Source organism: Thunnus maccoyii, chromosome 13 (assembly GCF_910596095.1).
Source record: "Thunnus maccoyii chromosome 13, fThuMac1.1, whole genome shotgun sequence".
Lineage (NCBI taxonomy): Eukaryota > Metazoa > Chordata > Actinopteri > Scombriformes > Scombridae > Thunnus > Thunnus maccoyii.
Window position 1 is genome coordinate 16,475,582 of NC_056545.1, and position 15,464 is coordinate 16,491,045.

The 15,464-nt window shown below is 40.4% G+C and overlaps 1 protein-coding gene across 1 annotated transcript in view; it reads right to left on the minus strand.

Annotated features, from left to right (window-relative positions):
- ubl3a (ubiquitin-like 3a) overlaps positions 1-15,464 on the minus strand; it is a 40,241-nt gene that overhangs the window by 2,814 nt on the left and 21,963 nt on the right. Inside the window, exons 2-4 of the mRNA XM_042431556.1 lie at positions 4,187-4,295; positions 2,534-2,620; positions 255-332 (exon numbers count right to left, since the gene is read on the minus strand). Of these exons, the coding sequence (XP_042287490.1) occupies positions 255-332; positions 2,534-2,620; positions 4,187-4,295 (274 nt within the window). The remainder of the gene's footprint in view (positions 1-254; positions 333-2,533; positions 2,621-4,186; positions 4,296-15,464) is intronic.

The window sequence follows — 15,464 nt, forward strand, 5'->3', positions numbered from 1 at the left end:
ATACAATAACCTTCTACTAGAGTCACAAAAAGGGAAACCTGTCACATAATATGATTTATATTATTCTTACATTCTACACACTGTGCTGTATCTTGGGGATACACTTAAGGGAGCCAATTATTTGCACCAGTGGCTGTTCCTAAAACAGAAGCCATGTGTAGAGATAAATAATGGCTGGGAGCAGAACGTTTAAAGTTGTCCAGCATGTGAAAGGCCCCCTGAAAAGGAAAGAGGGGAGACGGAGAGCTGGTTACCTTGGGAATTTGGCTCAGGCAAAGTCTCTCTGGCAACTAAATGCATCACTGTGGTCTTCCCCAGGGGCAGTTTGAGAGCTTGAGGGGGAGAAAATGAGAGACAGACAGACAGACAGACAGACAGACAGACAGACAGACAGACAGAGACAGAGAGGATGTAAAGGTTATTCAGTTATTCCGTCTTACAAAGTCATTCACCATCAGTATCATCTGACTCTTTAACTGCTCTCTGAAACTGGAGATAACTACATCAAATTACAATGCAGTACTTCAGAGGATAATCCTTTTCAGTGTTACATATGAGATGCATGTCTATTATGCTACACTGAAGTACACTGAAGAGTTAAAGGACCAGTGTGTAGAATTTAGTGGCAGTGAGGTTGTAGACTGCAACCAACTGCGTACCCTTCCCCCTTCCAAGCGTGTAGGAGAACCTACGGTGGCCACGAAACTCAGAAGTGCAACATGGCGGCCTCTGTGGAAGAGGACTCGCTCCCTATGCAGATATAAAGGGCTCATTCTAAGGTAACAAAAACAAAATGATTCTTATTTTCAGGTTTTTATACACTAATCAAAACATACTGCTGCCAAGTCCATTCCACTAGATGCCACCAGATTCTACACACTGCACCTTTAAGCTATACATCATATGTAGATACAAAAAAAGAGAAAAGCTACTAACTATATTTAAGCTCCCTCAGGAAATGTTAAACAATGGCTGAGAGTGTTGTATGATATGATTGTATGAATGCAAGGTAATTTTCCTGCAGAATAATAATCTTTTTCATGGCAAGAAAAGGGCCAGAAATAGCCAAGAATGTAAATCTTTCTACAACAATGCAAATATCAATTATTTCACATAGCGTGAAAGTGACAATGTTTCTTTTTCCAGACTTCCTCAAAAATAGCTTGAACAATTTCCCACAGCATGAAAAATGTGCGAACTGCTCGACTCACTCAGGACAGACAAGTTTCAAATGAATCCACCCTTTAATTAGACTGGGATATAAATCAATATTATCTGTTACTGACTTTCAGTGGAATTCTATTGTGATGACATGATCATACAGTATGTTATTTATGGGGGTTTTTTCCACTTACAACTGAACTTTGCCTTGTAATTGTTCTTCCAATCAAGTTTTTTTCTTTTGGAGTAAAACGAGATCATTATATTTATCTTATGATGATCAAACTAAGCTACTGATACACAGGTCATTGCTGTGAAGATCAATTATTTTCATATATATTTCATACATATATACTGTATAACATACATTGTGAAATATATTGATATCAGAATATCTCTTCATCAATATCATGATATTGATTTCCACCATGTTGCCCTGTCATACTTTCAGCTGTGTTACCAAACAACTGTTAATAAAACTTAACAAAACTACGCATGGTGTGATGGATTACCAATCGAAACTAATCTAAAACTAGTCTAACTACTGTATTGTATACTTTGTAATAATAATAATAATAATAATAATAATAATGATAATAATAATAATAATAATAATAATAATAATACAGGGAAGCTGCTAAATTTTAAAGACACCTTAAACATCACTAAATTGTAACTGATTTCTTGGCTGCAATACTTGTTACTCCCCAAAACTGTTTATCAATCACGTGATGTGTGCTTTAACATATGTGTGTTGTGTCTATGTTTGCATTTCAAAAACCCGCTGGGAGTGTTGGCTCGACTTAAAACAGAGGTTCTGTGTCAGCGTGCAAACATGTTAAACCAAAGATAAGGGAATTATCAGATAGATGGCAGTAATGGAATGAGAGTAAAAGGGTTAGACCTCGTTAACCACACGAAACACAAGTCAAATCAAAATTGGGTTAAGTGGACTAAAAAGCCTGACGAGCCAGGGAGAAGGGAAGTGGGCTGCATCAAAAGAAGACATCCTCTTTTTCTGTTCACTCACGGCATTCATTTTAACCCCTCCTCCCCGTCTCTCTCCCTCTCTTCTTTGTGCTGCTTGAGGTCTACTCTAATGCCAGTCTTGCCCCTTTCCTGACCAGTCTCTTTCCTCTCTTTTTCTGTATTTCCTCTCTCCTCCCTCTCTCCGTCAAAGCAGGCTTGTCCGGAGCACTGAGGTACCTCTGTTCTGCAGCTCAGGAAAAAGATGAGAACAGCAAAGAACTTTCCAGCAACACACTGCTGTGATTTTTACGTGCATGTCTATGAGCACATGAGCTCTTTTTTTGCTTTTTTGGGGAGGGGTACTTTCATGTGAAAGTGAGTGTGTTTCGGTGTGTTTTCTCACCTCCTAGTGTTACGTTGCCGTGTAGAAAACGTCCCTGGTAGATCAGCCTCAGGATGTTAGGACTGCTGACCTGCTCTTCCTCCCAGTCTGAAAGAGAAAAAAAAGGGGCAAAGACAGATGGTAAGAGCGAGAGTCGAAAAGAAAAATGAAATGTTTTATTTATTGCCCCTCTCCTGCTTATCTCATCTTTGGTATTTGACACATTTGTTCTTGAAATCAATCGTTTTTATCTACCTCTCTCTGACACATTATCACCATAATTGTCATCATTATTGTATAATCCTCACACAGTAAAGATGCAGACTCAATAATGACCATTTTCACTGCTAAATTTGCATTAAACGCCAATATAAACAAAGCCCATTTCTGATTGAGCGCTGCTAATGAAGGTTACCGGAGTCTAAATTAGCAATTCAGAAAAGGACACAAGGAATTTAATTGTTAAGGGGCTTTGATTAAAGTTCAGCAGAGCAAACATGATGAAAAGCTTTGAATTTTAAACTACTGCGTTAGCCTCGTTCTGCATCAGACATACAATGTAGAGGAAAGACATCAGTCACTGCATGATGATAGAAAAACGACCACCAACAACCACATTGAAGATATTTCAAGACATATATGGTCTTTTATTTAAGATCGTTATGTGGAATGTATATTATGTGGGCTTTGCGGGATGCACTGCAGAATGTGAGAAAGCAGAAGAGGAACACTAGGTGTGGCTTGGGAAGAGCCGAAGACAAAAGTGAAGGCATTAAATGAGAGAGAAAACAACGAACGAGTGGAGAGTTGCATGGCAGCAGCGTCTGGCCACCAGATGTTTGTCTCCAGCTAAGCGGAGGGTGTTGGTGCTGACTGAGTGCCTGCTCCGGGTCTCACAGGGTTCAGATCTGCAGTCTGAGAGGAACACAGGGGGGAAAGGAAAACTGACCCCATATACAAGAGGCTAATCTTGTCGCGGAGAATAAGAGTCCATCGGTGTAATTTATAGTTTTTTTTCATGCACTTAACTCCTAAACTGCAGCATTCACAGCACCGTGAGAAAAGGTTACAGTCTGCACAGAATTGAAGGTGGTGTTAGGTCAGCGGTATCAAATGATTTCTAACAGTGTTGTAGCAGTAGTTAGGGAGTGGGTGTATTACAGACAGGAGGTGGCTGTACAGCGAGCACACATTCCTGTATGCAATGATAATCAGGCTGAAAGGAGGAGTGCGCTCTAATTACCCACACCAAAGATTTGCACATTCCCACACTGCCATATAGACCTACATGTAAGTAATTAGCAGTGGGTTTGAATGTGATCTCAGCTCTCTGGATACACAGTATACTGGAGGCCCTCGGCTGCTTTTATCTTTGCTATAGAAAATAGTGCCAGGGTAAGTCAGATCATCTGGTTTCTAAGTGAAGTTAGCGGCTAAATTGTATTTGTATCTTTTATTATCTACGAGCAGAATGTGTGGAAATAGCAGATGTACCAGATTGCATTGCACACGCTAAAAAGCTCTGTGGAACGGCAGAGTTGAGTGATAGTTGGATGATAGGTCTCTGTGGATTTGTCTCTGTGTTAAAATACAATATATTAAAAGGACAGATTGGGTATGCATGTAACTGGATGCCAGTAATGATCACTTAAGTATCTGAGAGGATCCACTCACCCATCGGCCAGTTGTCATAGACGTGTTTGGCGATGTCTGCCGCCGAGTCGTTGGGAGAAAAGAGGAATTCTTTCGTCTTCCCGCTGACTAAGATGAGCCGCAGGTTTATCTGCAACACATAAAAACATCACGTATATGTTTAGACTACATGTGAGAAACAGTAATGGACACATCCAACAAAACATCACACAAACAGTCAGATCAGAGGGTCAAGTTAAGTAATTTAATAGGAAACGGGAAGGATATGAGAACCCAGAGGGGCGTCCTTCCGCAGGATCAATTCCCATCTGTCTCTCAAACTTCCTCTTCATTTTTCTCTCATCATTCCAACTCTTTGTTTCTTTGTCTTTAGTCACACTTTTTTTTTTTTTTTTTTTTTTAAATCATCTTTGCCTTGTTATATGGTCTAGAGATTAAACCACATGTAGTTCTTTGAACATGATACTTTATTATACGTCATTCTTCATGAGACTAAAATAAAAGTTTTCTCAGTGCAAGATTTAACTACAACTTAGAGGCTTATTATGTGCAGCATTTTTAAGGTGAATTTCCTGAGTGTGAGTTAAAAACAATCTGGCTTGCAGTGATTTGGTAAATTTAGATGTATTATCTATAAATTAGGCTATAAGTAGTATATTGTAAATTCAATACAACCAAACTTGGCTCTCACAATGTAAAACAGTCCACAAAACACCAACAATTAGTTTATTTGTTATACTACAGGCTGCCACCTGCCCTAAATACTTTCTTCCAGTGGTCAGCAGTGGCACCGACAATAAATCACAAACAGTGTGAGACTCTTCTCCCCAGTGGTCTAGTCCTCTTTTCTCTGGCCTCGCTACAGGGGGGTCAGAGATCAGGGTCAGCTACAGGACAGCACCTCTGGAGCTGGTCTTGCTGAAGGACAGTTCAGCATGTAATTATACGATCCAGTAGATGATTTTTAACGGACGGACTTTAAGATTATAAGCTTATTGAAACCTACAGACATGAGACACCCCACACATAATGAGTGTTTCCATCTACATACTAAGATTTCTTTTGTCTTGACAGTCAGACAGCATATAGAACAACAGAGGAAGTACAGAGACAGTTTGCACTATTGCACAGAAGACTGAGGAACAACACATATTTTAAACTGGTGCATGGAGGGTTGAGGGCAACAAGGGCTATAAACTCTTCCGTGAGAGCTGGAGGTGAGTGAACTTCATAAAAGTGAGGTGAACTTATGGCTTTGACCTGAAACTCCATGAAATGGATTATAAAATAATTCTCACTCACGGCACACTGCACTGTTTGACAGCTTTTTCTATTATTATTTCTCCCTTTATATTGTCAAAGGTCCTGATTCCAGTTGTAAAAATCAAACATTTTTTAAATTGTTGAGTGAGAACGACGATGCAGCGACTTGATCAAAGGGAAAACAATTACAATCATTTAATACCACAAGCTGTATGATTCTCAAAACCACTTGACTGAGTAAAATTTATTCCAGTCACATAACTATAATCAGTGTGGGTGTGTCCCCGTCTCTACTCACTGGTTACCAGTCTGAAAAAGCCACTGTTGACATTTTTAACATGCGAATGAATAATGAAGACAGACAGATAAATTTGTTGTTTACATTTGGTTATTGTGACTTTGCTGGGAATAATCACACTTAAGAGGAGAGGCAGAGATTTGTGTTGCTAGGCGCCACATCTCTTTATCTCTCACCTTAAATCACTCACATGCAGTCAGAAAACAGAGGTGAACTGAGCACAGTGTGTGTGATGTTTACCATTTGCATATCAATTAAATTCCCTGGCATTAGGATGCAGATCAGAGGTTATCTCTTGACTGGCATGATGTGTGTTAAACACCGGTACGGTATGCCTTTAAGAGCATGAGAAAAGGTCTGTGGTGTGTGTTTGCCTTTGCTTACTGTATATGTGTGTCTGGCCTGCATGGCACGAGCACGTGTGTGTCATTGTTCCTAGTGTGTTGTCATGTGACGAGTGTCTGTTAGCCCTCTATGCCATACATCCCCCCCGCAACCAACGGACTCTACTAAGTGACACACATACATACACACACACGTGTATACGTACACACACACACACACACACACACACACGAACGCACAGAGCCGGCTGCAGTGATGTAACAGAGCTAACACCAACGGATTGAAACAGAGATCTCTGTAAGCACGTTATCAAATCAGCTTATAGGTTTAAGCATGGAAGACACACACACACACACACACACATATATATATACAAAACAACACACACGTACACATAAAGTGATAATCATATGAAAGTCGTATTTGACCTCATCATTGACCCCGCAAACATAGAGTACATATACACGGGTAAAGCTGCTCTTGAGAGATCAGATGAACTTGATAGTTTTGAGCTTCTGTTTTTGTTTTTATGTATATTCAAAATACTCTGAGCCATTTAAAACTGTATCAAACATGTGCAGCCAGGCAAACAGTGAGAAACACACAAATACACCTACGCACAGTATATGTGCACTTCTGATATTGCATTGTTTAAAAGTGAACCATATGATAAACAACACCAACAATCAACTGCTTCCTCCTGCTGCGTTTCACATGGGTGTGTTTCAACAATAGATACAGATCATAAAGCAGGAATTTGCAGAATGTAAGCGACTGACATTTACGCTAGTTACATTTGCTCTTTGTCTTTGCTGTTTTTGATATGCATACACCCCTATGTTAAAAAAAACAAACAAGAGTGACACTGACAGACACAGAAATAATGAGGACGAAACGTGCAGAGGAAACCCTTTTACACAAGGAAGGTCTTGCTCCTTCCTGCTTGAACACCTGGTCGTTACCATGGTGTCACCATGGCGACAGCCAGTGGTGGGTGGCTTAACCTGATAACACCTACAAGATAGCGCACCCCACCTCCCCCTCCTGCCCATTTTCCACATAGTGTCACATCATATTGTCTCTTCCTCTCTTTGCAGCAATGTCTGCATCCCCCTCCCTCCCTCCCTCGCTCTGTCTGTTTCAACCCCACCCTCCCCCCCATACACACACACACACACACACACACATGCACACACTCTGTCAATCTGCCGCTCTGCACAGTATACAGTGCAGGAATGTACAAGGCCAGAATAACAAGAGGCACTGAGCTTCTCTTCAATTAAACAAGGTAAACTCAGCCTTTCTCCTCTTATCATCACCCTGCATGACATTCAATCTTCTCTCCCCCCCCTTTCCATCCTCCTTTGCGTTCTCCATCACTTTCTTCATACCGCTTCTCTCTCTCTCTCTATTTTCTTCCAACAGACGGATGATGAATGGAAGGAAAAACCTCAATAGAAAGAAACATTATGAATGCAAGAAGGTCACAGAATGATCTGATGAGCATAAACATAATGTGAGTCACTTCTCAACAAAATCAAACACCTATAGGATGATTTTGGCCAGACATGCTCGACAGCATTCTCCAAAGATGTTTTATCCCTCCAGTAAAGTTTCAGAGACTTGAAGAATTGATGCCAAGGAGCACTAGAGCCGTCACTGTGGAGCAACATCTTACTGAGAAATATGTTTTTGTTGAAATGTTGTTTTTCTCCTTCAATTTGGGCTTTTTCTGTTCCCGTTCTACTTTTCTTCACTTCCTCTTTTCTGATTCTGATTTGAATTGAACCATGCTCTCTTACTAATTCTCCTCTCCATCCCCCCTCTCTCTGGGGGTCCTGCTGCCTTCTCCCTGGACTCTCTTTCACGGAGGGGGATGGTAATGAGGTTTCACAACCAGCTCAGGGAAAGTATATTCAATTACAATCTATTGTCTGTAACAAATACAACAGCTCCAGGTATGGGAGAGCAGCGCTTCATGCATTCATGCATAAACATACATATACAGTACATACGCATATATCTGCAGGCGAACAGCCCACTTACTCATGCATATAAACTGCACGTCCTGGACTACAACCAGACGTACTCTGAGCTCATGATGTCGGAAATAAGTTCTATGAAGGCTTCGTGCAACATACTGAGCATGACTTAAGTATTTGTAAGCTGGATTGCCATTCCTGGCTACTCCTGAAAAATAAATAAAGAAATAAAGAAATAGGCTCCTTGTGCAGGAAACTGTATTGACGCAGCTCCCCACTCATCGCTGCAGACCAGACATTCAAACACACTCTAAACTACAATAATGTAACCCTGCTGCCAAGTAATGCCATGGTGTAAACATGTGAAGTAAGCAAACCCTCTTGGCTAAACACTGTTTGTGCACGGTGGAAAGCAGGAAATTCAATGCCATCTATAATTATTCCTCCCCGAGTACCACTCTAAACTCTTTCTCAAGGCAATCGTGTGTGTGAATGTGCGTGTGTGTTTGTGTGTATGTTTATATGTGCATTAAAGAGTATTGCTGCTCTCTAGACCCTCTACAGCAGTCAACAAATTATAGAGTGGGAAGCCTTCCTGTGGGAATATATTAGAGCAGCTTTGTACGTAGTCTACACAGTAAGGTTAGCCGCTGCTGTCAATGTGGATTCCTAACTGTATGAATGAATTTAAGAGAGGAGGTGGGTGATTAGCCAGACTGTGTTCTGCTTAAAACAAGCCAGCTGGAACCAGCAGTCGGCCTGCTTTGACTTGCACAGTAAATCTAGAGAAAATCCTCACGGAGTAAACTCAAGAATGTGGCTACACAAATCCCACATGAATTATCAGTCGTCGATTCTTATTGATAATTACTTTTTCTTCCTGGCACCGACTAATTTAAATTAATATAAACAGCTCTAAATTGTGAGAGACGATAGGCCATGTTGTGGCTTGTTGGGCAACTTCTGTACAGACTGTGCCTACAGAAAAAGAGGAAAAAGAGCAGCCAGAGAGACGCTCATCTTGTTTTTTTTAATTAGTCAAAACTGAGTGAATAATAACTGCTTTGCAAGCTCTCAGTGATTCACATAAAGAGTGACTGCAATTATTAGCCGCGATTAGCACACAAATTCTGTCAAGGAATCATTGTTTTCTTTAATTAAAAACAGAATGAATGCATGTATCTGAAGCTGCAGCCAGATGTTGTATTTGGAGCAAACTCACAGGAAAATCAACCGTCTTGATTTGTCAAAAAGCCTCATTTTGGGTTATAGAATACAATATTATAAATAGTGTCTTTCTTCTTTGTGTGAGTTCCCTCCTTTGTGTGCGCACATCTACACAGACAGGGAGGTTACGTAACAGCGGCTGACTGATGACAGTGTGATACGAGAAACAAAGCCTAAGGCAAAGATTTGTAATCTCACTGCCTCTGTGAGTATGTGTGTCTAACTGTGTTGGGTTTAGTGCATTACTCTACATGTGCAGAGTACACAAAAGAGGATTTGGTGTTAATCACATTACTTATTCAATTTGCTGCATCCAATTACTTTTTACGTCATTTCTCAAACTTGCAATTTTTGTTGCAAATTCAAAACTTCTCAAATGATTTTATTTTCCTTAGTCAAATTGTGGTCTCTTAATATTTATTTGATGACTTAACACATAACTAACTAGAGAAAAATGTACCAGCTGAGGCTACCAGCTGGCTATTTCCATCCTGGAAAGGAGCAGAAATACGTCATATTATATGTAGAGGACCCCATTAAAAAGAATTTGTCAGCAGCAAATGCAAACTGCAGGTTTCAAAACGTTTTTAGAAATCTGTGGGTGATTCTATGTCCATGCTTTTGTACAGTTAATGATTTCTGCATGTGCCGTCACGTCACGATACGCAGAAGAAAAGCTTCACTGCTGAAAGCTGCATGTTTGGCCTCATGCAATATGTGTTTTCAAGCATTACTGTTTAGAGGAGTAAAATATGGGCGAAAGGAATGGAAATGTAAAATTTATACAAATAACAGATGCACCTGATAACAGGAAACGTCACATCTGGGGAAAAAGCAGGTGTAAAAAATCTGCTGTTCTGTTTTATTGGACACACACAGAGGATGACAGACGGTAGCCAAAACAGTAAGTGAGAGAGACGGAGACAGAGAAACGCACATTAAAAGACACATTACAAAGTTCTCGCTTCAGCAACTTTTCTGTTTCCTGCAGGTCCCTCCAGCCTGTTTCTTCTGACTTTTCATGGCTCACGACAGGTCATTTACATCTATAGTCTCAGTAAATAACCTGCTAAATTAAAAAATTACGGTGACAAAAAAAAAATTTGGGAAACTGATGGTATTAATGACAAGCTTTGTAAATATCCTCCAACATGTTCAGGTCAAAGTGACAATAATCTGTCTTCTGTAATTGACACACTCTTCACTCTTACTCTGTACTTTCTTACTCTTCACGGGCATTCTGACTGAAAACAGCTTTGTGTTAAAACAACGCAGAAGTGTGCGTTGCTTCAGGTACCAATAAGACAATGAAATAGCATCCAGGAGGTCCAGCTGGAATTACATATAAATTCAGATGCCAAAAACACTTCACAATGGTTTATAATATTAAAAAACAGGATTTTACAACTTTGGAATGTTATCACAGCGGCAACTATTTTATTTTTCGACACGATGATTTCACTGTTAACAATTAAAATACGCCGTTCACATTGCAAACTAATTTACAAGGAATCTTCACTTGCATATGAGTGTTTTCCTCAGGTTAAGACCCACTACCCTCCGCCTCCTTATGGAGACACTGAACAGATTGGTGACGGTCAGATGGACGGCAATTGTGGGTGACAATGAAATGCAAGCAAAATAACCAGGCATGGGAGTCCACTGGAGCTTTGACCGTCACTAGAGGCACATTCATGGCCGTTTCAAAAAAGTTTCTGTGTGGTACCTGTGTTGTGGCTCAGCTAGCTGCCCTACAAGAGGCTCTCTGGCGTGTGTGTGTGTGGGGGGGAGTGTCAGTACGTAGCTGTAGCCCGCTGTTTATCATGTTAATGTTTAGCCAACTGTCGTCACTCGTCAGCCTTGAATATCTTGTTAAGCTCTAAATATAGCAGTTAGTTATCAGTGGCTGTATTGTGTTTCCTGCCATTGAAAAGGAATAAATCTTCGGGTTATTAGCACAACGTCGCCTTTCTGTTGTCTCAAACTGAGGCTACAGTTATCAGTATTGTGATATTTATATTTATATGGCATGTCTGGGGCTCAAGGTCCGCTGAAATGATAATTTTGTGTGTTGATTGAAAAAAAAATTGGAATTTGGATTTTATCTACCTTGGCGAGCCTTAATCTACCTGGGCCGGCCGCCCGATTTGAGCCTGTGTTTGGGAAACACTGCATGTATGTGATTGGCCAAAGCAGTGCCTTGCCAGCTGACATCACATAGCTTTGCAGCAAAAGTTGAGACTAGTTGGACTTTTTTTCCAGATGACCCTGCAAATTTTTGCCAGAAGCTGGACTGCCTCTCCTCAAATAAAAGAGGGGGTTGCGTTTTTTTGTCACACAGGGCTAACATCTGTCGCGGGTACTGGTACTTGATAACATGGATCATGAACATCATATTAAACAGGCACAGTAACATTCATCAAAGGCATAACACAATAAAGGCACAGGACTTCCACTCAGGAGTCAAAGCAAAGTTAGGATGTGTTTGTAGGCTATCCAAATATAGCTTTGATGTCAAGACATATAACTGTTTGTGCACGGCACAAAAATCTGCTTCGCTATAGTCTGCTAAGGGATGTAACAGACCTCTGCAGTCAAGACCTAGAAATAAACAGTAGGACCTTGACCCAGCTGCAGTTTGTTTATTATTAACTTAACCATCTTTATAGGCTACTTATCTATAATAGCTTGTTTGTCATAGTTCGTTTTTGACCCACTTTATAGCTGCTTTTAATACACTACAGGTATAACATGTAAAACATCAGGTATCTGTTGTTTGCATGAACTAGAGAGGCCAGGTGAGGTTTTCTTTATGATATACGGATATAATTTACAAAACTGACAAAAAGCGGCGGAGTGAGTATCTTTAGAACAGGTGTCGAATTAACTTCTGATACGGCAGAATTGACAGATTGTCTTTTTTTTTTTTGCTGTTACACAAATGAATTGACAGCTTCAGCCAAGTAATCTGACTGGTCAAGATTTCTTCCAACATCACTGATTATGCCTACAGTCATGCTCTGCTGGTTGCCATGCCAACACTTGGTGGTAACCAGGGAGCTAGTTAGTCATCTGTGCTGTTTTGTCCTGTTTTCTGATTTTATGCACGTACACTATGTGTAAGCCCTCTCCGACAGTGCACGAAATAATAATGCACCGTAATATTACAATAACACAGGCTGGTCGTATTTTGGTAACGCTAAAGGGGCTTACATTATCAGAGTCATGCAGTAATGTGTATATCTATTATCATATGCACGTTTGTGGTTGAGTAGATTTTCTTCTCATGCTTAGCGCAGTTGAGATTGAACCTTTCTAATCCAATCAGCTGCAGTAATTACCACCAGCAGGCGATACATGAGGAGAGTGTTTTATTCTTTGTAAGATAGAAATATCCATCTTCTTCTGACGTCCTTGTAGACTCAAAGCTGGAGGTTAAATGTGACACATGCACTGAACTTAGTATGCAGAAACTGCTTTCCTTCTATCTCTTAAATCAGTCCTATCCTCTCCAATTCTTGCTCCATCAGGGATGATCTAACAATCATCTCGGCCAAAAGAAGGTTGCTCTTGCTCATATCTTTCTCCAAAACATGACAGATGATTCACATTTATATGGTTTTAGGGGCTCCCACTGCCAAAAACTGTTGAGTAACTGATCAAAAGTAAAAAAAAAAACCAACAAAAAAACCCAACTTTTTTTGAAAGCAGTGCGATGACTTGACATCACTTATTGTACTTTTGTACTTGTACACAATGTTCCAGAGGAAAGTTCACTAGCAGAAGTTTGTACATTCGCTCTCAAACCATGCGTGTAGTCTCAGTCGATTATTGCTCCTATTAGACTCAAAATGAACAATGTTTGGCCAAACCAGGCTTAGCAAAGTTTCACTCAGCATGAACAGCATTTCAAAATATCTGAGTTAGTTTCATGTTCTATATCTTTATATTTGACCATTCATAGATATACATGTTTTATGATGCAGTTCATTTTGACCTCATGTGTACAGCTTTAAAGATTTACATGTTTTGCTGTTCTTTTTAACAAGGGTTGATTTTCTGGCTACTGCTTTTGCCTCTACATGACTGAAAGGCAAAATTAAATTTGAGAGTGATTCAATTTCATCACATGACTAACATGCAATCAATTTGTCTTTTCTTAGACAGCAAAAACGGTGTTGTGCTCTTTTGTGTCGTACAATGCAAATGATTCTAGCCAATGTTACTTCTATGATCATTCAGCTGTAGCAGCCATGTCTGAATTATCACCACAAAAAATGGCCTCATCTCTGCAGATCATACTGACAGCAATCATTAAACTCTACTATAGTAGAACCAGGATTGATAATTTTGTCCTCAGAGGTTGCCGGATCAGGGGCACGCATTTATCATCTCCTGGTTGGATTCAACAAATCCAGGCTGCAAAAATGCTGGCACAAAAGCCACAATAACATTAAAATAATACAGGATGTTCTTTTCTGTGATTACAGGTGCTCTGGTGGGTATTTTGCACTGAGGGGAACATCCTTTAAGTTGTTATTACAATAATTATTTCCATAATCAATTTCATTTACAGGGTTTTTTTCTTCTTTTGATAATTTTCTGTTGACAAATGCTTAACATGCAGTGTCATCAAAAAACTTTATTGTCTGTAAAGCTGAAACTTCATATTGAGCTTGTAAAAGTAGATTTCTAACTGTAAGAATAGTTGATTTCCTGTAGTTTCTTGTGTGTCCCTGTTTCTGCATGAAGCATGCAGGCTGTTCAGTGCACATAAAACACAGGCCTTCTTCCCGTTGGACTCAATTAGAGGCCATTAATCATTAAAAAGAGGAACTACTGTAAGAGAGCTTGTGAGAGCCAACACCACAGACCTTTATCAGATGCACTTTCTGGGGCTTCTTGTTCATTTCCTGTGGTGGCTAATGGCTGCTTTGCAGTTAGTGGTGTGAAATTTAAGGTTCTTTCCCTCACAGTAGCATCAAACACTCACTGTGGCAATTTAATTGCACAAAGTGAAGAGATCCTGCACCTACAGCTATAAAAATATATAATTAACGCTATAATTATAGGAGAAACTCATTATTTGACACTGACGCTTTTTGTATTTTAATGTCTCTTTCAGACTTTGACTCTTTTTCTTTTACAGTGTTGTGCTCACTGCCATGAATGTCATTATTCTGCTGCAGTCATAACTCTGGATTTTGGATACAGGACAGACTGAAAAACAAAACTCCTTCTTCCTTTCTGCAGCTCTCACTGCTGTCAATCATATGTTTCATTACTCAAATGCTCCAGCAAAGCTCATCTCTCTCTAAGCCCTTGTCAGTTGTACTGTCATTCAGAAAGACCCGTCCTTTGATATGCTGACGTCCTGACTCCGCTCCTCGTTCCACTCCCTCTCCCCTCCTGTCACGAGCGTGATCAGCTGTTTCCTGCGTTCCAGCCGGTGCTGTACCCGACAGCTCTCTGCTTTCTGTCCTCTCTCTTCATCACTTCCTTCTTCCCGTTTACACACAGATAACCCGTTAATCCATCAGCTGCCTCTCCCCTCTCCAGAAACAGGTAGAGCTCCCTTTCATGCTGTCATCTCTTCTCGGAGAACTCGCTTAACTCACACATACACACACAAGGCTGCATTCCTCTCTCCTGACAGGCGCCAGGTAGGTAGATGCCTTTGATCAAACATTCTTCCTAACCCCTCCTCTCTGTGATCAGAGCTGTCACAAGAAGTTGACGCAGGTTTACTTTGCATGGATGCCTCCCCCCTCACATTCTATCTCTCTTCTTCACACTTCTAAATGGCTCTTCCAACACCCCAGGGCCAAATTAATTAACATGCCAAATGTGAGCCAATGCCAAAACTGAAGTAAACTACTGTACATTACACGCTGGCAACCCTCACACTGATGGGACAGTGTGTGTGGAAACAGAGATCAAAGGGATCTTTATCCAACATTACTGTGTGACATTACAGAGTGTGAAAGGTCTGCAGGAGCTGATGGACCCTACAACACGCTGCAGTGCTATCTAGCCTGGTGGAGAGTAGTTGAGGTTCAATTTCAGCTAAATATTTAAACAAGACCATGCTTATCACCATGCCACTTCTTAGGCTGCTCTCATTTTGATGCTACTTCCCTTTTCATGGCATATCAGAACAAGACAAGCAGTCAGACAGGATAAC